General features: G+C 36.1%; 2 protein-coding genes across 4 annotated transcripts in view; both read left to right on the top strand.

Annotated features, from left to right (window-relative positions):
* Positions 1–6,637: 6,637 nt before the first annotated feature.
* On the top strand, positions 6,638–25,473 carry LOC112529134 (protein TPR2-like). 3 transcript variants are annotated; one of them, XM_025140214.1, is made up of 26 exons: positions 6,638–6,738; positions 7,317–7,566; positions 7,788–7,967; positions 8,058–8,171; positions 8,315–8,473; positions 8,920–9,097; positions 9,182–9,308; positions 9,412–9,521; positions 9,637–9,775; positions 9,927–10,036; positions 10,191–10,260; positions 10,357–10,430; positions 10,524–10,619; positions 10,689–10,784; positions 11,499–11,626; positions 13,634–13,868; positions 14,337–14,498; positions 14,582–14,686; positions 14,769–14,915; positions 15,495–15,605; positions 15,686–15,868; positions 16,005–16,133; positions 22,439–22,534; positions 22,737–22,922; positions 23,358–23,530; positions 25,012–25,473. In XM_025140214.1, exons 2-26 carry the CDS (start codon positions 7,487–7,489, stop codon positions 25,226–25,228), a joined length of 3,405 nt encoding a protein of 1,134 aa, XP_024995982.1. In that variant the 5' UTR covers positions 6,638–6,738; positions 7,317–7,486; the 3' UTR covers positions 25,229–25,473. The 3 variants fall into 3 exon arrangements, with proteins under 3 accessions (XP_024995982.1, XP_024995981.1, XP_024995980.1); XM_025140213.1 differs by having other exon boundaries at positions 25,009–25,473; XM_025140212.1 differs by having other exon boundaries at positions 8,920–9,308; positions 25,009–25,473.
* A 1,727-nt stretch (positions 25,474–27,200) lies between these two features.
* LOC112499723 (receptor-like protein kinase ANXUR2) overlaps positions 27,201–27,704 on the top strand; it is a 17,579-nt gene continuing 17,075 nt past the window's right edge. The window contains exon 1 of the mRNA XM_025103063.1: positions 27,201–27,333. Within this exon, the coding sequence (XP_024958831.1) occupies positions 27,296–27,333 (38 nt within the window). The 5' untranslated portion in view covers positions 27,201–27,295. The remainder of the gene's footprint in view (positions 27,334–27,704) is intronic.

Here is a 27,704-nt window from a genome sequence, read left to right as displayed (position 1 = left end):
ATGTTTGAATTCGTATAAATAATTATGGATAAACATAATCAAATAGAGGATGAACATCTCATTTTAAAATATAAAAAATCTAAAATATAATTAGAATAACTATCGAGTTCCAACAAAATAAATAATTAATATCTTTATAAAAAAAATTATACTATTAAACCAAATATAAATTACTTCGTTATTGTACATAAATTAAATTATAAAAAAATTGAATTAAAAAATTACACAAAAAAATGAAGAATTTCAAATAGTTAATTTGATACTAATATCGATATATTTTTGTCAAATTTTTATGATATCTTCAAACATAAATTTTTTTCAAAAATAAAAACATCATTGTTTTCTCAAAATCAAATAAAGTCGTATTATAACATCGACTGAGATAAAGAATAAAATGAAATATTAAAATCATGATGTATCTCGCTGCATTGCGCGAGTACGCTTCTAGTATATATATATATATAAGATCAATATGCTCACACATTGTTTGAAACATAGGCACTTGCTTCTATGTATGCTCAACTTATTTGTACTTATTAGCTAAGAATGCATTATGTCGGCCTGTAGACCGTTGATGTACCTTAATATGATCCTCTCCATCATTGAATGCTTTAAACAAGCAGTGAGGTTTACATAAGCCAGGAGGAATAGAAGATAAATTGAATAAGAGTCAGTATCGAACTTAAGCGCATTGAATGATATTTGTAGCATATGTTCTATTTGTGTATTGTTGAAGAACTTAAGCATGTAGGTTTCCACCATAGAACATTACCATTTTCCTATAATTCAATTGTTCAGATTGGAGGAGGTGAGCTTCCTGATGATACGACACTCCTATGTTCCCGGGGCTCAGACAGGTTTGCATATTTCAACACCTTTTTCTTTCCTTGACTAATTCTGATTTTAGGGAATTGAATTAGTAATGTATTCAGATACCTAGATTTAATCAAATATAATCCCCCTGAAAGTGTCGTTGAACTATGGTAGATTATATTTGCTTAGCTGGATACGATACTTGCAAATTTGAGAAAGCTAGAAAGTAGAAACCTCAGGATGTCAAAACATCCTTCCACTCAGAACCGTAACACATATCGATAAATAAGTGAAAAGAGTCGTTGCAATTGATCATTACTCCCTTCATCCCGAAATAAGTGTGTACATTACTATTTTATTTCGTCTCAAAATAAGTGTCCACTTTAAAAGTAAATGTCTATTTTCTCATTTTACCCTTAATTATGAGGTGGAGAAATTATTTCTCTCTATAATCAAGGTAAATTTGTCTTTTGTTAATTAAAAAGTGTAGTAATTACATTTTTCTAAAATTGTGTCTTTTTCATTGTGGACATTTATTTTGGAATGTCAGGAGTATTATTTTTTGTTGCAATACTTCCTCAAAAGGTTTTTCTTTAAGGGTGCGTTTGGTATGCGAGACAAGACGGGACATGACAGTACAAAAACTTGCTAATGGCTTACACAACATTCGACTGTGACTAGAACCTGAGTGGGACAAAAATGTATTTTTTCTGTCCTACCGAATAACCGAAATGGGTGGAACAAAAACAGGGAGATGGAAAAAGATTGACAAATTACTTAACTATCCATGTCAAATTAAAATCCTAGAACTTTTAATAATTTTTTCACTCTCACCCATTCAGTCTCATCCGCATACTAGATGTCTATATGCACCCTAAAAGGGGAGACCTTCTGGAGTAGCTAATATATTATAAAGCATTTGACAAAAACTCTTAAAAATCATTTTTTATGCATGAAGTACTGTTTATTGATGCATATTACTTAAAATTCAAGATTACAAGTAAACTATGCGTAAGTGCAACTTATTAAAGCTTCATGTTTGAATTCGTGTAACTAACTTCAGATAAACATAATCAAATAGAGGATAAACATTTCATTTTAAATAAAAAAAACTAAAATATAATTAGGATAATCATTAAGTTCTAACAAAATACTTAATTATCATCTTTATAATTAATTATATTATTAAACCAAAAATAAAAAAAAAATGAATTAAAGAAATACACAAAAAAACAAGAAATTTTAAATAGTTAGTTTGATACTAATATCAATATTTTTTAATGATATCTTCATATTTATATTTTATTCAAAAATAAAAACATTATCTTTTTCTCAAAACCATATAAAACTGCATTATAACATCGACTAAGACAAACAAAAACGAAACATTAAAATTGAGATGTATTTCGCTACATTATGCGAGTACCCTTCTAGTTATTAGTAAATAATGAGAAAATGACTGTTAAGGTTCTAAAAAAATCAAATAAATCATTTATGTCAAATTCGAACAAAATAACATTTGAAAAATATAACATATTTATTATACTTCTCAATCCTATTTAAAATTTAAAAATTATTAAATAAAAACTATTAAATTCAAATATATATTTTTTCTAATTCATAAATTTGATTAACATTTTTCAGTTTTGAAATTTGAAATAAATCGATGACTTGTACATGACAACTCACCCTAGGCTCGGCCCCTACCCACCACACCTACCATCATCCTCATCGATGTCGTTGCACCTCGTAGCCCCATCAGCTCAGTGTCATTTTGGGTATTATTTTCATCTTGACGAGTTATTATCAATTCTTTGTGGGTTCCAATACAACCGTGTTTTGTTCATTATTTTCGGATGTGACGTGGAATTTTAGTTCTCAATTAATTTGATATCAGATATATGTCACACTCAAAGGCTTGTTTTCGCGTTGATATGCACAAAGAGACAAAAATAGTTGTATTATGTTCCGTCCCATTTTTCCAATAAAAGAGAGTCGTAGTTTCGTGTGATCGTAATGTTACCATAATTAGTTCAGAAATATGGCATGTTGCAATTATACACCTTTATTTATTTACGACAACAATCTATGCAACAATTTTTTTTTTACTTCAATCAGATTATTTTATCTGTAACTTAAAAATAAATCCTTTACTTTTAGAAATATATAGATATATTAGAAGAGTACTCGTGTAATGCAGCGAGATATATTTTGATTTTAATATTTCATTTTATTATTTATCTCAGTTGATGTTATGGTTTGGTCTTATGTGATTTTGAAAAAACGATGATGTTTTATTTTTGAATAAAATATAAATTTGAATATATCATAAAAATTTGACAAAAATATATTAATATTAGTATCAAATTAACTATTTAAAATTCTATTTTTTATGTAATTTTTTAATTCAATTTTTTTAGTATAATTTAATATAGGTTCAATAACGAAGTAATTTATATTTGGTTTAATAATATAATTTTCATATAAAGATAATAATTAACTATTTTGTTAGAACTCGATAATTATCCTAATTATATTTTAGATTTTTTAGATTTTAAAATGAGATGTTTATCCTCTATTTCATTATGTTTATCCTCAATTAGTTACACAAATTCAAACATGAAGGTTTAATAAGTTGTACTTGTGCATGATTTACTTGTAATCTTAAATTTTAAGTAACATGCATCAATATACAATACTTCATGCGTAAAAAATGGTTTTTAAGAGTTTTTATCAAATGCTTTATGATATAGTATAGATATTAAGTTACAATAAATTAATAACATTTAACACGTACAATGAATATCGTCGTAAAATATGTGAATAATGTATAGAATGATATTCTTTTAACGGTCGATTTAGCTTCCGATATTTGATGGAATTTGAAATTGGATTACATTTCATTCTCATGGTTGGTTTAGAGGAAAGTCGGGAATTGTAATATCGAGATTTTAATAATACCCTGTAAATATAGGATTTTAAAGTCCTACATAGATGGCTGGTATTTAACGGGATTCCGTATTATTCCAAACACCGTGAGGATTAAATTCAGTGATTTACATTGTTGGTCCCTTGTCTATACTTGTTTTATGGTTTTTGTCCCTCGTATTTTTAGCCAACATAAGTCCCTACTCCCTCCCATTAACGTTGTTCAAAATGTAGCGATCAGATAATATAGCCCTCGAGTCTAAATTGGGACCCAAACGAGTCCCTCTTGCTCCAAAAATCGTTTTTGGTCCCTCGTCTGTATGATATAGGATTCTGATTTTACATGTTTGTGTTTATAGTTTCATCAAATTTAGGCGTTATTTCGGTTTCATCGAAATTAGGGTTCTTAAATTGAGGTTGAAGGAGATGGGAGAAAATAGCAGATAAAAAGACCAAAATGCCCCTCATATGATGGGCATGTGACTCGTTTAACATATCCTAGACTAATGACGTTAATGGGAGGAACTACAATGGGCCAGGAAACATGAAAAATGGACCAAGAGTGTACTTTACGAATTCAAAGGACAAAAACTAAAAGGCTGGTATAGATGAAGGACCAAAAATGTAATTTACTCTTAAATTTATAAGAAATAAAGCTTCATTTTTTAAATCATCAGATTTATTTACAAGAGAAGTAAATAAACATTAAAAATAATTTTAATATCATATATGATACTAAGGGTCCGTTTACCAAATATTTATCCGGTAAACGTTTACTGTTAAAATTCAACACTATCACTTTCTTACCCGATAAGGTTTTAGTTCACCAAAACGGCATTGGATACAACAATTTACCTGGTAAGTGCTAACTGTGATAAGAGTTATCGTCCTCACTTACCGGATAAGACTCTCGGTCCTTGCCTCGCTGTTACTGGGTAAGATTTTTGGTCCTTGTCGTATTCATCCGATAAGGTAATGTAACTTAGTAAGCACTTACCCGGATAAGCATTTGGTAAACAACCACTAACTCTATAAATAAATTTGTATGATGTATTTCATGTAAAAATTATAAATATTTAAATAGTTAACCGAACATGCGAGCTTAATAGAATATGACCAAAAACGATAATAATAAAATCAGTATAATGAACAATTTTCCAGTACGTTTTATATTATTCGACCTATTAAAAGGTCTGTCTATCTTATATCTAAAACCTTTCGATTGACGCGTTAGAAAAAGACATCATAACTTTATTGAGTTCTGATTCCCGTTTTCTTGTTAAATCTTCTACTTCAAATAGTTTTTTGCCTTTAAAAATACAATATTTTAAAGTTAAATATTGTATTTATAATACATGTATACAATTACCGCTAAAAATATGTTAGTTTTTATTCGTTGTAAAGTTAAAAATATAATATAATTTTAAATATTTCAATATTAAGTTCATTTCAAAGATACTGATAAGATTTTTTTAATAATATAATTTGCAAAAACACGTATTTTTAATGTATCTTAACTATTAATTAATTAATTAATTAATATGAAACAAAAAAAAGTAAATTAAAAATACTATTCCTAACTAATAATTTAAATGTTTAAGGTTTTATAAAAAAAAAAAACTATTATAATTTCATTTGGTCAAAAAATAAATAAATTATAATTTCATATTTAAGAACCTAAAAGTTACATTTATCCTTTAAAATTTTATGGTTTCATATTTAAAACTCGTGTATTTAACAAAAGCAAATTTAATAATTTAGTTATTTATTTTAAAATTAACTATTTATTTTTAAACAAACATAAATAAAAATATGGACTCTTATTTTAAAATAAAAAAATAAATATATATTATTAGTACTAGAAGAATACTCCCGCAATGCAACGAGACATATCTCGATTTTAATGTTTCGTTTTATTCATTCTATATAGATGTTATAATACGGTTTTTATATGTTTTTGAGAAAGTGATAATGTTTTTATTTTTGAATAAAATATAAATTTAAAAATATCATAAAATTTCAAAAATAAATATATCAATATTAATATCAAATTAACTATTTAAAAATTCTTATTTTTTGTGTAATTTTTTTAATTCAATTGGATGTAATAACGAAGTAATTTATTTTTGATTTAATAATATAATATTTTATAACGATAATAATTAAGTATTTTGTTGAAACTCAATGATTATCCTAATCATATTTTAGATTTTTTATATTTAAAATGAAATATTTATCTTGTATTTGACTATGTTCATCTGCAGTTAGTTACACAAATTCAAATATGAAGCTTTAATAAGTTGTACTTACGCACAATTTATTTGTAATCTTGAATTTTAAGTAATATATATCAATAAACAATATTTCATATATAAAAAATGGTTTTTAAGAATTTTTGTCAAATATTTTATAATATAGCATAAATATGATTTGATTTGATTATGACATAAAAAGATTTTATATAAAATAATTTTTATTTAATTTCAAGTAGATGTAAGAAAAGTGAAAAAGTCCAAAATAAAGGAAGTAAAGTTAACAAAGTTCCAAAAGTTACGAAGATTACCAAAAAGAAAAAAAAATTTAATGGAAAAAGAAAGATGCTCCTCCTCATCAATCAAACTAACCATAACCTGCAGTTCACCATACTATTCCGTAACAGCCAATCGGAACCTGCCACGTACTCACACACCACGTCTCTCTCCATCCTTTCTAACCTTCACAGTTCACACACACCCGTCACTTTATCAGACCCCCAGTGATCAAGACACAAGTAGTGGCGGTAGAGGAGAGAGAAATGCACGAAACATTTCCACCTATATAAAAGGGGGAGAGAGATTTTAGAGAGAGAAAATAAGTTCAAGATATATATTTAGAGAGAGAGAGAGAGAGAGAGTAGAAGGCAGGACGTGTTGTGGTTTTGCGGTTTTTGCAGAAAGACTGAGGAAGTTGCTGTTTCTGGGAAGAAACCCTAACTTTGAACTTTTTTAGGGCTCACGAGTAAGTTTTTGATGAATTTGTATTGTTTTGATGTGTTTCCGAATTCAGCTTTGTGTAGTTTCGATCTATGTTAACTTCATCTTGGAGTTTGTTGTGAATTTGGGATATTTTGTAGAGAAAAGATGGCGATGCTGGTTAATGTTGTTGTTATTGGTCTGAAACTGTGTTGTTAAAGTAGAAACTCTGCAGTTGAATGAAGGCTGTATGTTGAATGGTAGTTTTTGTTGCGTTTGTGTGCGTCGCGATACGTGATTAGATTACCATTTATAAAATCTTGAATGTTAAGGACGTGATTGGCTATTACACTTGAGGATATTGCGTCATTTTGAGCTCAATGGGAATTATTTTCATTCTTTTTGTAACCGGAGGCTACTTTTGGGAAAAAGGGGGGGGGGGGGGGCTTGAAAAGGTAGCTTGTTCTTGTTGGAAGTGTGGTTGCTGTAGTACTATAGGGAGACGCTTGGGAAATTAAGAAATCAGAGGAAGTGAATTGTCTTATTCATCTATTGTGAAGTTGTACATTCTGCTAATTTTATTTGCAATGATGCAATCTTTAAATTAGACTGTCTTGTTGGCAGATTGGGAGATATTGTGGTTGGTTGCACAGAAGATATCTGATTGAGGACGCTGATGTTATAAATTAGAGATTTGAGGGTGTTGATTTTTGGGATTGATTCATCATCCATAGGCTGTTCTGGTTATAACAACATTTGCGCTGGAGTGGTTGGGGGTACCTGCAGTAGGAGCCATGTCATCCTTGAGCCGGGAACTAGTTTTCCTAATCCTGCAATTCCTGGATGAGGAGAAGTTCAAGGAAACCGTCCACAAGTGAGTGTATTTTCTTTATGTTATATTCGTTTTCTGAGCCAGCATGTACCTTTAATCTCCTTGGATTTACTTGCACCTTTCTTTAGCCAAGGGATCTTCCCTCTATGCAGATTCACAAAGGTTTCCTAAGACAACATCCATCCAACAGTGTTGTAACACGAAAATCCAGTGGACTAATTGATAGTATGTGGTACTCACTTATCTGAAATATATGTGTTTAGGTTGGAACAAGAATCAGCTTTTTTCTTCAATATGAAATATTTTGAGGATCAAGTTCAAGCGGGTGAATGGGATGAAGTCGAACGATATCTTTGTGGGTTCACAAAGGTTGAAGACAATCGTTACTCAATGAAGATATTCTTTGAGATAAGGAAACAGAAATATCTTGAAGCCCTTGATAGGCAAGTTTTATACTTATATCTGCTGCTTCCTGGAACAGAACTCAATTTCTACATAGTCTGGCTTATTAACATTTGAGTTTCTAATCTCAGGAATGACCGAGCGAAAGCTGTTGAAATTCTTGTGAAGGATTTGAAGGTGTTTTCTACATTTAACGAAGAGCTCTTCAAGGAGATCACCCAGCTATTAACGCTTGACAATTTTAGGTATCACCGTGAACACTAACTATGAAATTTCACATCTCAACATTTCCCATCCTAGTATCATCCTGTACTTATCAGTCATTTCCTCATGGACCTTGGGAAAATTGTTATATTTTTGTTGATCTTGTTACCCTGATATGTCTTAGGCAGAACGAGCAGCTTTCAAAGTATGGGGACACCAAATCAGCACGAAGCATTATGCTGGTTGAGCTGAAAAAGCTGATAGAAGCAAACCCGTTGTTCCGAGAGAAGCTTGCATTTCCCGTATTTAAGGCTTCACGACTGCGGACATTGATAAATCAGAGGTCTTGTGCCCTATCATCTTACTTATGATTCTGCATTCTTAAATATTGTTACTTTGAATTTCTCTATGAGAAATAGTTATTGAAATGTGTGATTATTATTCATTTCATTTTCAATTACCAAGGGGATGCACTTCTACGTCATAAGGTCGGGTTCACCCCATTCAAATTAATCCTTTTTTCCCTGTTTGCGGTTCTATTACTATCAAGTGTTAACTATCTGTTAATTTACTATCAAAATGGCTCTGTTTAACAAAGACTTGTGCTGTGTATTTATAAATAAAGATGTACTAATTATAATTGCTGCTGTTGGTTAGTAACCTAGTCACTTACTAGTTGCCTTATTACTTTACAGAATCCCTGTACTTTCTCTTCTTTTTCTGTTTTCTTATAAGCTGTTCTTGCTGCTAAAGTGTTCATCTTTGAATTGGTATTGCTGGAGTTTTCAGTCTTAATTGGCAGCATCAACTTTGCAAGAATCCACGTCCGAATCCTGATATTAAAACTCTTTTTACTGATCATACCTGTGCTTCTAATAATGGAGGTCGTGCTCCTCCCCCTACCAACAGTTCCCTTGCTGGACCTGTTCCTAAAGCCGGGGTATTTCCTACTATTGGAGCGCATGGTGTAAGTGTGGATGAATCCTTCTGTCTTAGTGTAAATATTGCCATGGCCCAGGGCAATATATTTAAAACAATTTCTTCTATGCAGCCGTTCCAGCCTGTTGTTTCTCCTTCTGCTGGTGCAATTGCTGGGTGGATGGCTACTGCTAATCCTTCCATGCCTCACACTGCTGTTGCAGCTGGACCTCCTGGCCTGGTGCAGCCTCCAGTTGCAGGTTATGTTTGCTTCAGCTTTCATTACATCTTTTGTCATTCTATGATGTACGTTAATCGGATCACTTGTGTCATTCAATTGATGTTTTGCTATTACATTTGCAGCTGCATTCCTGAAGCATCCACGGACACCTCCAGGTGCTCCTGGATTGGAATATCAAATGGCTGATTCAGAGCACTTAATGAAACGTGTACGTGTTGGCCCATCTGATGAGGTATGCCATGCATGTCTGCCATTACATTTTTCTGGTGACATGCTCTTATTGTTCGAGTTCAGTGCTTTGTAGTTATTGTTCCTTCCATGCTAACATGATCTAATTTGTCAAATAGGTGTCCTTCTCTGGTTCAACTCATCCCCCCAATATATATTCACCAGATGATCTCCCAAAAACTGTGGTTCGGGCCCTTAACCAGGGTTCCAATGCCATGTGCATGGACTTTCATCCTCAACAGCAGACTATTCTCTTAGGTTGATCTCCAATCTATTGGTTTCAATCCTGATTGGTTAATTTGATTTAATGTGCTGTATCCTTCCTTTAGAAATTTAAATTTGTGAAAAGAGATAAGGAGATTGTTTACTGCTAACCACGCATGGGTTGATTTTTAAAAATGCCTTGCAGTTGGAACAAATGTTGGTGAAATAAGCATTTGGGAGGTTGGATCTCGAGAAAGGATGGTGCATAAACCCTTCAAGGTTTGGGATATATCTGCTTGCTCTATGCCATTTCAGGTAAGGATCCTTTTGCATTGGCTTTCCATATTATTACACTTGTAGGGTGTTTTATTTGTGTTAATAGATGCATGTCTTTTGTTTACAGCATCATTCTTAAGATTTGTGATTGATCTAAAAATCTAATATGAATGATGATTAACATCTTGTCCAGACAACTTTGGTAAAGGATGCAGCAGTATCTGTTAATCGATGCATATGGGGACCAGATGGATCAATACTTGGTATAGTTCAAAATCCTATTATCTATCATAAAAAATTCTAGATACTTTCTTATTATTTTGTCGGGTATATTCCTGTTGATTTTTTCCCTGCCATAGGTGTTGCCTTCTCCAAGCATATCGTTCAGATATATACGTACAATCCATCAGGGGAGTTAAGGCAGCACTTGGAAGTAAACCCTCCATCTTTTTATTCTTCTTTCTTTCTTTCTTTCTCTTTCTTGACACTTTGATTCTTATGTTTTGGTGGATCTTGCATATTACAGATAGATGCCCATGTCGGTGGTGTAAATGATATTGCTTTTGCTCATCCTAATAAGCAACTGTGTATTGTCACATGTGGCGATGATAAGACCATTAAGGTACAATTATCCTCAACAAGAAAATTTCTGGGTCACTCATATAATTAGTTCCTGCATCCTTGGTAATAGGTATGGGATGCTGTAGCTGGACGCAGGCAGTATACTTTTGAGGGTCATGAGGCTCCTGTATATTCCGTCTGTCCTCACTACAAAGAACAAATACAGGTAAGTCTTCTTTCATACTTTTATCCTCACTAATTTTGCTGAGATCTGATAAACATTACATTTGTTACATCCAGCGTTCAAAAAGGCACACGCCATAGCGTGCGCCATGGTGCAAGAAGCGTCTCCGCCGTTACGAAATGACCCATAGCATTTCTGTAAGGCGTGGCTCACGCCATGGCGTCTTCAGGCGAGCGTTTTTTGTAAGACGTGATTTTTTTTCCAAAAAAAATATTTTATTTTTATTTTTTATCTTTTGTGTTTTTACACTTTTAACTTTAGATTTTAGACTTTTATAGATCTAACTAATCCCATCACTCACAGAAACGTTACAGACTCACGGTTGAAATGAAGTTGTAAAATTACCTTTCTAAGTTCTATTTTAAATATTTAATCGAAAAATTTCTTTCTATAATAATAATCTATATGATTTTTCTTCTTCTAATATGGATGTACATTTTTAATCATTATCTGATTAGATAATGTATAGAAAACATATATCTATATATAATTCTATATATGACATTCAAATTTGCCGTCTTATGTCACTCCTTGAAAAACGCCGTGTCCTCGCTGTGGCGTGTAAGGCTTGAGGCTTGACCTCACCGTCACGCCACGCCTCACGCTTTTTTGAACCTTGGTTATATCCCAAAGTATTGAGTGAACAATGATATCCACATGTGATCACCTAAACAGTACAATCCGTTCTCTGTGTAGTTTATTTTCTCTACTGCAATTGATGGGAAAATCAAAGCTTGGCTCTATGATTGTTTGGGGTCGAGAGTAGATTATGATGCCCCTGGCCTTTGGTGCACGACAATGGCATATAGCGCTGATGGAACCAGGTCTTACTCGAATAGCCTTTATAAATTATTCTTTTGATTCAAAAATTGTATTCCTCTCTGGGTTTCGTTTGAAGCTATGCGACTAGAAATTGATCCCTATGACCGAAGTTATATACTCTATAACATAGGACTTATCCACACAAGTAACGGAGAACATACGAAAGCTTTGGAATATTATTTTCGAGCKCTCGAACGAAACCCATTCTTACCACAATGGAATGGACGTGGGAGTAAATTGAATCAAAAAATGATAGATAATATCCCGGTATACGGTCTTCAAATTATATCATGTTTGCCTATGCTTGCTAATTGCTATTGTTTTCATGTATACGCTTTTATTTGGTAGTTATTGAAGTCATCGTTATTGGGGGCAATCTGATTGGTTTTATGTAAACTAGTCATCTTGTTTTTAGTAGCTGGTCACTGCTGTCTAGTCGTCAACCCTTTTTACAGAGTTTCCTCTTACGGGTAAGGTCCTGCATTGTTTTTGTACAAGTGTTTATAGAAGGTACAATGCAGGTAAAGAAGTGCTAGGAGAAGTGAGTGCAATACTTCACAGTGAAGTAGGATGTATAGAAGTTGGTGTTGCAGACCTTAACCTGAAAATTGTTATCTTGGAAGAACTTGAGGCTAAAAGGAGAAACCCGTTTTGGACCAGCGAAAAAATGCTCGTTGCTAGTTCATTCTAGAAGGTGACAGTTGGATGAATGACCCTGTCACTCGATGTCCTCCTCTCCACGTCTAAGGACACCTTTGGCAAAGCAAATCCCTTCACCTTTTTTGCTTGTCGGAGATATTCTGCAGGGCTTCATGCAAGATGCTTGGCTTATCCTAACCATGTTTCTTTGCATGTTTCCTGAATTAAGAACATCCTCTTACTGTAGACTATGGCTGGAGGTTTCCCTTATTTGAAATGTTAAGAGACATGGAACATTTAGGAGGTTTCACCAGGGTTTCTTATTATCTAGGTTTCCATTATTTGAAATGTTGAAAAGTGGCATGGAACATTAGGAGGTTGCATTGGGGTTTCTTATAATCTATTAAGCTATTGGGAGTGGGTGTTCTTGTCGTCTATGATTTCACCTTGTTTTGCCTTCCAATTTGGAGGGGAAGGGAGGGGGGGGGGATATTCTAGGACGGCACTGCCTGACCCCTGAGACCAAGGGCTCCCTTTCCTATTTATCCCAATGACACGTCAACTATACCCTACACTTACAATTATCATTCATCAACAGATGTGTTCCCATGAGGTTTCCTTGTTATGGGAGATGACTTTGATTGATTGATGATAAGCAGCGGGGTGGCGACAGTCAGGAGGGTCGACAAGGAGCGTGCCTTTTGGTTTATGTACATGTCCTTTGGTCCAACCAATCTTGTTCTTACTATGTTTAGTGACGCTTACTTTCTCTCATGCTTGTTTCAATTTTTTTTTCTTATATACTTGCCTGTACTACTTTTACAAAGCTCTTGGTGCTCTGACAAGCTGTCTGGGTCTTCAAAATCTTTGCAAAAACTTCGTTCCAAAAACTTTTCTTGAGCCATGGTGTCCATGGAAACATCCTCTCCATCCCTTGGGATCGAGGTAATGTCTGCATAGATCCTTACCCGTTCGGTTTGGTTTTCAGCAGGGGTTCTGTAATAAAACAAGTATATAGAATAAGTAATGACAAGCAATTTCACCTTTTTTTAAGTAAACCGTGATAGAAGGCCGCTCTGTAATAACTCGTGGCTAGTTTCTTTATCTTGGCACAGCTAGATTGATTAAATCCCCTGTTTATGTGTTCTAAACAATTCCATATTGGAAAAGATGATAGCGTCTTGGTTTATGGCTATCATTCCAAATTACATTTTCCAATTTCCTTCAAAATGTGGCTTTGTGTTATTAACTTTGTCTATCACATCATCCTTTATCCATTTTATTGTCCCAACTTCTTGTCCTTACATTAATATGGTAATCTAAGAAGCAAGTGTTTACTGGTTCTCAACTCTAATGCACTATTATCTCAGACTATTCTCTTGTGGAACAAGCAAAGAAGGTGAAGCACACTTGGTTGAGTGGAATGAGAGTGAAGGAGCTATCAAGAGGGAATATTCTGGTTTTAGAAAGCGGTCTATGGGGGTAGTACAGTTTGACACAACAAGAAATCGTTTCTTAGCTGCTGGTGACGAGTTTCAAATAAAGTTTTGGGACATGGATAGTATCAATATGCTGACAGTTACCGATGCAGATGATGGATTGCCTGTGAGCATACTTTACCACCTCCATTTCATTAGTAACTTATCTTATAGTCCTTTAATGACAAGATGGGTGTCATAATTATGATGTTCACGAATGTGCACATGTTAATTCGTTAAGCTTGAACACTTCTGCTTTTGTTTCATATAAATTTGTGGCTCTTGGAGTTCATATATTATTTTGGAAAACACAAGTTACACATATACGCTACACATGTGTGCATGTATGAACGTGCAAAAATACATATTATTAGCTCTAACAAATGTTGTACAGTAGTATATGATGTAAAATATCTTCCTAGTACATGCTCATCACACAAATCCAGTAATAATAATGATTATGTTGGCTAAGGATTCTTTCTTTCTGGGTAAGTGACATTCTTTACACAAATGAATAGAAGGAACTTGTGATGCTTGTGTTTTGGATGGAGTAGATGGTAAGTAATTGGAGTCTTACCTGCTTAATATGTTGCAGGCAAGGCCTAGATTAAGGTTTAACAAGGAAGGATCGTTACTGGCAGTCACCACAAGCGACAACGGAATTAAAATCTTGGCAAATGGTGATGGGTTGCGCATGCTACGGATGCTAGAGAGTCGAGCGTATGAGGGGTCTCGAGCATTTTCTGATACAGTCAAAGTAGTTTGCTTTACCTCATATAACTGATTTTTCTTTTGAATCAATGGATTTATCTAATTACTCCCTTGAAACTTCCTTTGCAGCCTTCAATCCCTGGTCCATTGGGTCCTATCCCTAATGCCTCTTCATCTATGGCATCAGTTGTAGAACGTGATAGAATGCAAACTCCATTATCCATCGGCAATCTTGTAAGTTGTCCGCTTTGACCATCAACCATGATTTAATGATGTCGACAGTCGGCTTATAATCCAGCAAATGTGTACATTACAGGCTAATGCAGAAAGCAGTAAGGTTGTGGATATTAAACCAAGAATTGTGGATGGTGCTGACAAGATTAAAAGCTGGAAGCTCCCTGATATAGTTGATTCTTCTCACCTCAAACCTCTACGGTTGCCTGATCCAATGGCTGCCAGCAAGGTGTGTTCCATATAGCTTTGTTTGGCTTATTCACCACAAGATATGCTATGTTCAGAAGGGATATGTTCCCTCTATCTCATAAAGATTGCATCATTATCTACTTTGGGGGTTTCCTTATTGCTACACTTCCTTTTTTCAGAATTTAATTAAAGTGTATGAGTAGGATCTATATACCCCTATACTTTTAAATATAGAAGTAGCTCGAGTCTTGACCTCTGAGGTCCACCAGGAATAAATTTTTACCTTATTTTTTCTGGTAAGGTATCGAATATACCACTATCCCCAAACATGTATTGTGAGGGGATTATGTAGGACTATTTACCCCGTTGGTAGACAACTGGTTTTACTAATATGGGTCAATCCACTATTGGAATTGGTGGGATGAAGTAACTGGGATAATCTTTATTATGTTTTTTTACCTGCTGCATGGTGCAAACCATGTGATTATGACTCTATTTCCTTGGTTATTGTGCAAAAAATGTCAGCATTTCATCAGTTATCAACTCCAGTTCCAATTATCTTTGTTTATTAGCCATCTTTGTCTAGTTTGAGATATTTAACTTAGACCTGTTGCTTCAGGTTATGCGGCTGATCTATACAAATTCTGGGTTGGCTTTGCTTGCACTTGCTTCAAGTGCCATTCATAAGCTCTGGAAATGGCAACGAAGTGAACGCAATCCATCTGGAAAGGTTTGTGGGCCTGATGAACATTTCTGATTAACATACTAAAGCATTTGTTGAATTTATAATTGCTCCTTGTACATGTTCAGTCAACTGCATCTATCGTCCCACAATTGTGGCAACCTACAAATGGAGCTCTCATGTCTAATGATGTAAGTGAGAGTAAACCAGCTGAAGAGTCAGCAGCATGCATTGCTTTGTCTAAGAATGATTCTTATGTCATGTCTGCCTCTGGTGGGAAAGTCTCCTTGTTCAACATGATGACTTTCAAGGTATGTCTGCATTGTTTATAATGGTCCTGTGAGCCAAAAAAATAGATATCTTTAATTTTATGTTATTTTGCATTTCTGAAATACCAATATAGAATGCGTTACTGTCAAATAGTTAACTGATCTGGCCAAACTTCAGGTCATGACAACTTTCATGCCCCCGCCACCTGCAGCCACCTACTTGGCTTTCCATCCTCAAGACAACAATATCGTTGCCATAGGAATGGAGGATTCTACCATACAAATTTACAATGTCAGGGTTGATGAGGTAACCGTTCTTGCATTTAGTCGAGGAGTTTGTGCACAGTGGCACCTTTGCAACTTATAATCTCATTTATAAGTATATTAGTCATTCCCAATTGTATCCTATTTAACTGCTCCGTTCTGTTATGAGTTCATCACTTAACTAAGTTTCCTAAGTTTTTTTCAACTTGTTATTCTTTTGTTTATCACCTGTTTCCTTTTTTTTCCTTTTCTTGTTCTTTCTTGTACAATCTTCTCCTCTCTCTATGGAAGGAGAAAATGTTGATTACAATGGTTTTCCCAAGTCTCATGATGCTGGCATAGTGTTAACGAGGTGATATCTTCTCTTACATGGACACGCACATACTAAAGGTGAGAAAGGATGCCACCTTCTTATTGGATTATTCTGATTGCTTTGTTTTATATCATGCCTGCATGGTGACATGGTACAACTATTGTAACCAATACTTTCTCCTATGGAAGGGAAAGATGGAAAGAAAAGGTCTGCATGACTGAAGGATTTTGCTAAGCATAGATAGACCACTAGGTGATGAATGTTACAGTTTGAACAGTGAAGATATTGTAAAATAAGAGCATAAGGGTGCCAGTTGATTGTAACCACATAAAAAGCCTCCATGAGACCAATAAAATACATATTGTAATTTTTCTTGATAACAGTTTAATCATAGACACTTTCCTTTGGAGGGTGTGTAAGTTGTAATATTGGTTGAACACTGAAGGCCATTTCCCAGTTATGATTTGGTTCATCTTAATAGATAAATGGAGTGCTTCACTGGGTATTAAGCCTAAGTCTTGGCATATCTGAACAAACTTGGTGCTTTTGAGCTCTGCTCCTCATATCAGCATCAGAGCATGTCCCATGTAGACGAAGTGTGTTAGACTAAGTTAAATAACGTTATTGTTGAGGGTATTAAAGTGTAACTGCTTAGGGTATTAAAGTGTAATTATCTGTCCTATATATAGGGCACGTATTCTGTCTTTTATATATACAATAAAATCAATAAATTCAAGGTTTGATTTGGTATCAGAGCCAATCAAATCCCTTCTTTTTCTGGCTTCAATTCAGCCGACAAAACCTCCAGCCTGACCGACGTAACTTCCGGCGGCACCAATCCCAACCTCCGACGGCCTTCAGACAGCCAACGCAACCCCCGACAACTCCTCCAACTGTCACAAACCTCCAGCGGCATTCTTCCAGCCGTCACCTCTTCCAAGCTACTATGGCCGCAATCATAACTCTCACAAATCAAGAGAAAACAACCCATAATTCTCACAAGTTTGCCTTCACCCTAAAACCCACGAACTATGGCTATTGGCGATCAATGGTCAAATCTTTTCTTACCTCTCACAATCTTTTTGGCTACATTGATGGCACTATTCCCTGTCCAGAATCGAAGGTTACAAACGGATCTGCTACAACTGACAATCCAAGCTACCAACCATGGGTCTCCAACGACGCTCACATCCGTATGCTCATCATCTCTACTGTGTCAGAAGAGTCCTTTCAACATATTCAGGGCAAAACATCTCGAGAGATATGGCTGTCTTTAGAACGAGCGTATGCTCCKGTTACTTCATCCCATGAATTTACTCTTAAAAATCAATTACTTCGAATCACCATGAAGGGTRATGAAAAACCTGCCGAATACCTCATTAGAGCACAAGAATATGCAACTGCTCTAGCCAATATAGGCGAACCAATGAAAGACAAAGATCTGGTTATGCTAACCCTAGCAGGGCTTCGTGAAGAATACAATGGTCTCAAAGCAAACCCCTTGGCTCGCTCCCCTCCTGTCAACTTCAATGAATTGCATGGTTTATTAAGTGACCATGATTATATGATTACAAGGATCTTGGCAACAAATCCGCAAGTTCCCCAGGCTCTCTTTGCGACTGCCTCTTCTGCTYAGCAGCCTCTTACGGCTGCCTCTACACCACTACAGCAGCCCAATTTCGACTCCATTCAACAACAACTTCATAATCTTCAACTCATGGCTTCCCAATTGGGATATCAACTGAACCCTGCAACTTCATCACGACCACAGGCTTATTTTGAATCCCGATCTTTCAATAACAACCGTGGTGGTCGCGGTTCTCGTGGATCTTCACGTGGTAACTAACGACCTGCTTTCAACTCTCGTAATCGTGATAGTAATGGCACACGTCAATTCTCTTGGGCTTCTACTCAAAACATGGTGTATGGTCATTGTAATCGCTGTGGAATTGGTCACCTACCCTCTCAGTTTCCTAACCAGCCTAACCAATCCCGTGCAGCGCCACAGGCCAACTATACTACTTACTCTGATGCTGGTTCGCAATCAGGATCTACTTGGAAGCCCGACACTGGCGCAAATCACCATGCCACTCCAGATTTATCTAGCCTTGACAACTCCGAGGCCTACTTTGGTAATGATTCTTTACTTGTTGGTAACGGTAACTCTATACCCATCTTTCACATTGGCTCCTCAAAAATTTACTCCCCTAACAAAACCTTTAAATTATCCAATATACTTCATGTCCCTGAACTAAAACAAAACCTTTTATCCGTTCAAAAATTTTGTGTCGATAATCATGTTTTCTTTGAATTTCACTCATCTTATTTTGTTGTGAACGACGAGTCTACACGCACTATCCTCCTAACGGGCCCCAGTGAACAAGGACTGTACTCCATCCGTCTTCCTACACTCAAGTCTTTACCTAAAGTTGCATTTACTGCTGTCAAAGCCTCCTCGAACATTTGGCATCAACGCTTGGGTCATCCTCATGCTCAAGTTTTTCGTTCAATTATTTCTCATTGTTCTTTACCTGTTTCGGACAAATTATCAAATAACTTGTGTTCTGCTTGTCAACTAGGGAAATCCTCAAAACTATCTTTATCCGATTCAAATTTTCATAGCAATAATCTTTTGGATCTTGTTTATTGTGATGTTTGGGGCCATTCGCATACACCATCCTTCGATGGTCATCGTTTCTTTTTGTTATGTGTTGATCATCACTCTAGACATATGTGGTTTTACCCTTCAATTCAGAAATCTGATGTTTATACAGTCTTAACAAACTTTATTAAAATGGCTGAACGCCAATTTAACACCAAGTTAAAGTGTATTCAGTCCGATTGGGGGGGAGAGTTTCGACCTCTAACTACTTTCTGCCATAACCTTGGCATAATTCATCGCCGTTCTTGTCCCCATACAAGCGAACAAAATGGCATTGTAGAACGTCGTCATCGTCATGTTGTCGAAACTGGACTCTCACTCCTAGCCCAATCCAGTCTTCCTCAACGCTTYTGGCATTTTGCTTTTCAAACCGCCGTATACTTAATAAATCGATTCCCCTCTCGTGTCTCGTCCAACAAATCTCCCTATGAACACGTTTTCAAACGCAAACCTGATTACTCCTTTCTTCGAGTCTTTGGATGTCAATGTTTTCCCTATCTTCGTCCGTATAACCATCACAAGATTGATTTTCGTTCCACTCCGTGTGTCTTCCTTGGCTACAGTCCTGTTCACCATGGTTACCAGTGCCTTGATCCTTCCACTGAACGGATATACATAGCCAGACATGTTCGTTTCAATGAGCATGTTTTTCCCTATCAACCACCTACTTCTACCCACTCCATCCCAACCCGACTCTTCATACATATCTATTTTCCCTACCCCACCACCCGGTTTTCCAACCGAACCCAACTCACCACCACCACCACCTTCCATACCACCTCCACAACCCGAAACAACCCCACCACCATCTCCACAACTCGATACAACCCCACCAACCTCACCCTCCCAAACCCCTAACCCCGGGTCCTCACCAGACCCGAATCCCGCCCCCACTCACTCACTTCCAGCCCCTCGGCCTCGGCCTCCTAACCTTCGTCCCAACCCTAAACCCACCACCCGATACGCTGCCTACACTGCTACCACTACCCCTACCTTACCTATTGAACCTACCTCATTTACCGTTGCCAACAAGTCCCTAGAATGGCGCCAAGCAATGGCTGAAGAGTTGACTGCGCTTCATCGAAATGGCACGTGGACATTAGTTCCCCCTGTTCCTAATACTAACGTGGTTGAYTGTAAAYGRGTTTACAGGTTGAAAACAGATGCGAATGGAAAKATTAGCAGGTACAAGGCCCGGCTTGTTGYCAAGGGCTTCCATCAACAACATGGAATTGACTATCACGAGACTTTCAGCCCAGTAATCAAACCTGCTACTATCAGAACCGTGTTATCACTGGCCGTCACAAATAAATGGTCTCTACGTYAGTTAGATATCCAGACTGCMTTTTTACATGGTGATCTTCAAGAGACYGTTTACATGCGCCAACCTCCTGGTTTTGTTGATCCTAACAGGCCAGATCATGTGTGCTTACTGAACAAGTCGTTATATGGGATCAAACAAGCTCCTCGTGCCTGGTTCACAAAATTGTCTACTGCTCTTCAACAACTGGGGTTTTGTGGGTCTAAAACTGACCCTTCTCTCTTCATTCTCAACTCTGATGACACGCTCGTTTATCTTCTTGTATATGTCGATGACATTATCATCACCGGTAACAACCCAGCTRCCGTAACTACYATCATTRATCGTCTCAACTCTCYATTTGYTCTTAAAGATCTGGGCCAACTGCATTATTTCTTGGGCATTGAAGTGGTACACCATGGTTCTGATTTACTTTTGTCTCAACGAAAATATATTCTTGATATTCTTCACCGAGCTGGTCTTGCGGATTGTAAACCTATTTCATCTTCTATGAGTACCTCTCAAGTACTCTTACTCGATGACAGTCCCTTGATGATCCTTCTCGGTTTCGGCAGACAGTCGGGGCCCTCCAGTATGTCACTTTATCTCGTCCAGATATTGCCTTCGCAGTTAACAAGGTGTGTCAGTTCATGCATGCTCCGACTGAAAATCATTGGGCTGGTGTCAAACGAATCCTGCGTTGTCTAAAGGGCACGATCAACCTCGGTCTATTGTTTCGTTACAACACGGGGTCTCGACTTCAAGCCTTTTCAGACTCTCACTTGGACACTAATCTTAGAGCCTTCTTAGACTCCGACTGGGCAGGCTGCCCTATCGATCGTCGATCCACGGGGGGATATGCTATCTATTTGGGTTCAAACCTTATTTCATGGTCTGCTCGCAAACAACGAACTGTCTCTCGATCTTCAACCGAGTCTAAATACAAGGCTATTGCTGACACTGTAGCAGAACTGATTTGGTTAAAGTCCCTTCTTCATGAACTCGGTTTGATTTGCAAGGCACCCACACTTTGGTGTGATAATCTTGGCGCAACTTATCTTTCTGCAAATCCAGTCTTTCATTCCCGCACAAAGCACGTTGAAGTCGATTCTCACTTTGTTCGTGAACAAGTTGCTCAAGGAAAATTGAATGTCAAGTTTATCTCCACTGATGACCAGATTGTTGATGTTTTTACAAAGCCCTTGTCTTCACAAAGATTTGAGTTTCTACGGTCCAAGTTGCAGGTCGTTCCCTGCCCTCAACTTGCGGGGGAATGTTAGACTAAGTTAAATAACCTTATTGTTGAGGGTATTAAAGTGTAATTGCATAGGGTATTAAAGAGTAATTATCTGTCCTCTATATAGGGCACGTATTCTGTCTTTTATATATACAATAAAATCAATAAATTCAAGGTTTGATTAAGTGGTAGCAAGTTATGGTGATAAACAAATAGTTTATCTGCTAAGCACATGGCTCCATGTGAAGCTTTTGATCCAGTTTTCTTCTCGGTGCCTGAAACTCATTGGCATCTTAATGTAATGTCCATCCAATGGTAGAATCAGCAGTAGCCTTCACCAAAAAAGCGCGTGCAAACCCATGAAATGAGAAGAATGATATGGGGTAAATTCTCTGTTAGGGTTTGGGGTATTTTGAAGATGAAAGATTCTTCTTGATGATGCTAAGTGGTCTTATCTAGACAGTGGACGGGTCAATCCATATCTACAAGACCGCTTGGTAGAGTAGCTGTACATGATTTTTTCTTTTAACCTCTCGTCTAGTGTGGTGATACTTGGAGGTGCGGTGCCCATGGTTGCTTTAGCTTAATTTTGATGGATCCATTCTCATAAGAACTGCTAGATGCAGTGCACCTTGCTTTCGTTCTGTACCTTGGAAAGGTTGGGTTTGATTCATCATTTTGGTCTTACCATCTATTGTCATCTTTGGTTTGGGATCATGATTACGCTGAAGACTCTTAAGTGCATGTCCGTTTGAATCCTATTGAATTGTTTTTACTTATTCACACCTTTCCTGTTAAAACTGTACTGTTCTACTTACCCCTGATGATTTTAATAGGTAAAAATTAAGCTCAAAGGTCATCAAAAGCAGATTACTGGACTTGCTTTTTCACAGACTTTAAATGCACTGGTTTCATCTGGAGCTGATGCTCAGGCAAGTGGTGGATGAAGTAGATTGAATTTTCTGTTTCCTTAAAAGTTTTTTTCCTGCTGTTGTGGGAGTTAGATAATATTCTGGAGAAAATATATTCAATTCACGTTTTTTGTTCCTACTCTGCATGCCTGTATTGCTTTCTGGTACTGTTAGGGGAGATTAACTAATACCATATTTGCATGTTTGGACTGGATTATGACAGCTATGTATCTGGAATATTAATGGATGGGAGAAGAGGAAATCAAGAAGCATACAGTCACCACCTGGCCATCCATCCTCACTGGTTGGAGAAACTAAAGTTCAATTCCACAATGATCAACGCCATGTTCTTGTTGTACATGAAAGTCAAATTGCTATTTATGACTATCAACTGGAATGCTTGAGATTGGTAAATAGTCTGATCTCAACCCTTATTTAAATTTGGATCTTTAGTCCAACATGTAGCAGCAGGACATGATTGTGCCATATCCAGATACCTTCTTTTTCCCTCTCATTTTTTAGCTTCGATTTTTTCTTCTTCTAGTTTTCCTTAAAGATTTTTATCAGTATCCTAAAAGGGCATGTTTGCTTCATAGTCTGAATATTGTTTTATCTTGATATTTGCTAGAATTTGTGTTGGTCTCAGCTCTCTCTTTCCTTTTTTTCTCTACAGATGAATCATGTTTGTTTTAACTTCACACTATTCTTTGTTATTTTTTAATTCCTAGACCTTTTTGCCTACAAAAAACTAAATTAGTTTCATCTTCTGTCCAGGGTTAATATTGACGATTTGCATGTTTCACAACGTTTTTTTGTCTAATTCATTAAATTATTTTTCTTGCAGTGGTCTCCAAGAGAATCTCTTTCTGCTCCAATTTCAAGCGCTATATACTCATGCGATGGCTTGCTATTATTTACTGGATTTTCGGATGGTGCTGTGGGAGTTTTTGATGCAGACAGTTTGCGACTTCGATGTCGAATAGCACCTTCTGCCTACATATCCTCATCAATTTCCAGGTATGCCACAAAAGAGGAACTTGAAAATGCTTATATAATCCCAGAAGCACAAGAAAGTGGTATTCATAGAGTTGTCGTTAATATTGGTCTAGTTTTCTCCCCTAGGCTGCTTACCACTATTTAAAACAAAAGCGATAATCGGAAGTTATACATATAGCACCTCACAGCAAACAATTACGGGTTGCTGAACAAAGCGAAGGATCGTGTGAGAAGGGAAGTTATGGTGAGAAGCGTAAGAAGAGATTTGAACACTTTTAATCTCATGCCCATCCATGAACTGCGCTTTAGAATTGTATTGATCTGATGCATCCAAGTGCACTTCATTAGCGTTGACATTCAATTAGGATTGATTGAAGGGTGGAGATCTCTTCTCACCATAACTTCTCCTCACCGGAACCCAACCTTGCTGAACAATATATTCTTCATGTTCAATTTCAGTAAGACGTAATATGCTATTTAATCTTCCCACTAGAGAAGCAACTTATACCAGGAAGAGGGGTAAGCCAAAATTCACACAGGTATAAATAGTGAAGAGAGGTTTGGCTGACCAACTTTAGCAAAGGAGCTGCGTTGGGTAGGAAATTCTGAAGTTATACCTGCTGACAATTCCAAAATGTTTTTTATTTTCTATATTTTAAAAGTTTTAAGTAATCAAATTTTTGCTGGTAGTGGAATAGTTCTTTGGTATAAATTTGAAGTTGTAAAGAAACAACTTATTGGACACGTTAAGTTAAATATGAAATAAACCAATCCAAACCAAACGAACCCATTACATCTCTTACAGCGCTAGAATCTTATTGTTTTGGGCGGGAGATGTATGCAGACCTTGCCTCTACCCTCAAGCGTAGAGAAGTTGTTTCTGTGGAGACCATCGACTTGCAAAACTGAAGCAAAAAACAAAGAGACATTCATCTAAGGCTAGGGTTTAGGAGGTTGTTTCACACATATTTGTTTTGCAATGTGAAACTTTCTTATGTCTAATTTTTGTTTCACAATATGAACCAACAAAAAAGTATTACATGTATTGTTTCAAAATGTGAACCAACACATATGTGGAACAATACTTGAATCCTAGCCTTAAAATGAAAAAAAAATTATCATGTGAAACAATATCTTGAGATTGGTTCCTTTTTGTGGTTCCATTTGATTATGCCTAACATAGTACATATGAACTCTTTTCCTGAAAAGGAGGGAGTATACGTGCTCACACACACACACACACACACACACTGTGTGCATAACATTAATAATTTCCTTCTAAAAATAATTCCCTCTGTGATCTTTCTAAAACCATTAATATGCAATGAAACTTGAACTTCCTCTTACCAATGCAGTTGCCAACAACTGACGAACATATCGTGTAGTTGAAGTTCTAGTACTTTCTAGTGTCATCATGAGATCGGTCCTCACTATCTGAATGCATTGTTTAGCAAAATTAAAAGCTGATGTTGGGTTAATCACACGTTTTCTTTTGGCAGCAGCAACAGCACTGCGTATCCTGTGGTTATTGCAGCCCATCCATCCGATTCTAACCAATTTGCTCTTGGAATGAGCGATGGTTCTGTTCATGTTATCGAGCCAGCTGATGCAGACCCAAAGTGGGGTGGGTCAGCACCTCAGGAAAATGGAACTCTGGCGTCATCCAACCCTTCAAATTCTGCGATGAATAGTCAGCCATCAGAAACGCCGTCCAGATAAAGGTACAGAATATAATAGCTGGTTGATGGATGATGGTTTTAAACCTTAGCATAGTATTGTAAATTTTAGATTTACAGTTTTGTACTTTTCCTTGATAGAGAAATTAAGAAATATGAGGTGGCTTACTTAATTACTTGCTACCTTAAAAAGGGGGTTTCAATCAGCCTTTTTTCCTCTTCATAATTGTTGCATCGTATCTTTGTTTCAATCAATTTTCAAGCGCTTGTGGTTGGTGTCGGTTTTTATTATTTAATGGGTTCCCGGTTGGACCATTCTTTTAACCGATTCTCTTATAAAACTGCATTAACTGGTCTGCACCTACTGGTGGAATATTGTGATAATATATCACATGTTACTTATGCTGCACAAATGGAGAACAGAGGCCAAGTATGGGGAACCGGGCGGCTAGAGCCGTGGCTTGGGCTGTGTCTCATGTCACATCACACGCCTCTCTATCCATGTTGCGTTTCAACAGTGGCTCCCATGACCAGACCGGCGCCTTCACCTGCACCTCTTCCGGCACAAGCCTCTGGAGTCACATGTGACTTTTGGAGGCGGGGGCATTTCATGCGGCTGAGGACTCATCGATAATGGAATCACGCAAATCCTTGTGCTATTTGGTGGTGAACATGTTTAGATGCTTAGATCTTGCATATATCTTCTTGTATTTGCATGTGGTTAGTATCTCTTCATTTGAGCTAGTTTGCAATATCTTGATTATTGTTATCTTTGTGCACTTGGATTTCAATTCTACTAGCTTTGGGACCATATAAACCATTTGTGTAGTTACATATTTGGCATATTTACCCTTGCACTGATGTAGTATTAAAGATGAAGAACTTGAAAGAGAATAACCTTCAAAAGAACACCAACAAGGACACAAAGAAGTAGAGGACCTGACTCAAATCAAGAAGATTCAAGAAATCTGAAACCCTAATGCATGTAAAATGGGGACTTAAATGAATTATAATGCATGATCTTGACAACTAATTAACAACATAAATGCAATGAAAGTAAATAAATATTTAATATGGTTCGACAATGAGTGTAAGAGTTAACATCCACTTGGTGTAGAGAGAGAGAATTTGTATATATCATCGATTTTCTTTTCTTTGTTTTTTCAATTGTCTCTCATGTCTGATATATACATATGTATATGTATAGGTGTATGTATGTATGTATATGTATGTAGATGAACAATCAAATGCAAACCATCTTTATTTGTACAAACCGTGTAAATTATCCTCATTCTTGATTTCATTGTTTAATCTTAAGAAATTGTTTCATGTAATACTTTTTTTAATGAAGTTGTTTCATATATGGTTATTAAATTGTTTCATATAAAACTTATAAAATTTTAATGAAATTGTTTCATGTAATTTTCTAAAATTAATGACATTGTTTAAAAGAACGGTAAATATTTAAAAGAACACGAAAATATTTAAAAGAACACGAAAATGGGCAAATCACATGTGATTTTACACTAGAATCATATATAAAATCACATGTGATTCAGGCTTGTCCAATGATCTGGACACTTTTTTTGACCATTAATATAAAATAAAATGTGATTTTATACGTGATCTACCTATTTTTACGCTCTTCTAAATATATACCATTTTCGTTTGATCTTGACACTCTCTTTCTTTATAGAGAGAGAGAGAGAGATTCCATTAAATTGTTGAAAAAGGTAAATTGAGAGGTAATTTTATTGGGTTAAAAAATTGTGATAACCAATATAAAAAAATTCATTAATTTTTTTATAAAATAATTTAAAATTTTAATCATTTAAAATAAGAAAATACGCTAATTTATTTATTTAAAAAAATGGAAAAATCCATGATTTTTTTTTTTTGGATGTAAATCAACAAAAGTTTCGAAGGAGCCCAAAATCCCAAAACTGCCACACCTGCAGTTGGCGCCCAATATAAAGTCGCGACTTTTGAGGAAGGAAGAAAAGAGCAAAGGAATGGAGCCTGAAGACCGATTTGAGCTTCTGTTTCCGTTCGAGAACGGCGCCGGCGACGTTGCGTCTCACGGTGACCTCACCCGGTTCCAAATCCTGCTATGGCGACCCGCCTTCTTCTTCTAAAATCGAACTTCAGGTGCGTATCTGATTGTGTTATTGGTGTCAATTTTCAACAGCTTCAGTATTTGAAATTTAGTCCTAGGTAGTTTTTAAGTTCTCATTGTCCGTTGTGATGCCGTTTACGAGTAAGTTCAAGTTTTCATTTGAAATTAAATTGGTTTGGCTAGATCAATTTGTCCTTTTCATCTGTATTCAAAATTGCCATTGTTTAATAGGCTGAGTAGTTAAGTTGCAGCTGTTTTGTCGTTCTAGGCACAGAAAGATATATGTATATCTATACTATATTATAAAGCATTTGGCTAAAACTCTTAAAAACTCTTAAACTCTTAAAACTCTTAAACCCGTTCATCCCTAAACAATTTCATCCCTATCCGATTTCATCCTATA

This window comes from Cynara cardunculus, assembly GCF_001531365.2.
Source record: "Cynara cardunculus var. scolymus isolate 2C chromosome LG 16, CcrdV1, whole genome shotgun sequence".
Taxonomy (NCBI): domain Eukaryota; kingdom Viridiplantae; phylum Streptophyta; class Magnoliopsida; order Asterales; family Asteraceae; genus Cynara; species Cynara cardunculus.
The sequence above is the reverse complement of the archived record's forward strand: the minus strand, read 5'-3'. Positions and strand labels throughout refer to the sequence as shown.

Bases quoted from the DNA above. Each gene is read 5' to 3' on its own strand.
- LOC112529134 (XM_025140212.1), top strand. From the start codon at position 7,487: ATGTCATCCTTGAGCCGGGAACTAGTTTTCCTAATCCTGCAATTCCTG. The intron at 9,309-9,411 runs GTTATGTTTGCT...TTACATTTGCAG, and splicing joins GGTGCAGCCTCCAGTTGCAG to CTGCATTCCTGAAGCATCCA. The intron at 15,869-16,004 runs GTATGTCTGCAT...GCCAAACTTCAG, and splicing joins TCAACATGATGACTTTCAAG to GTCATGACAACTTTCATGCC.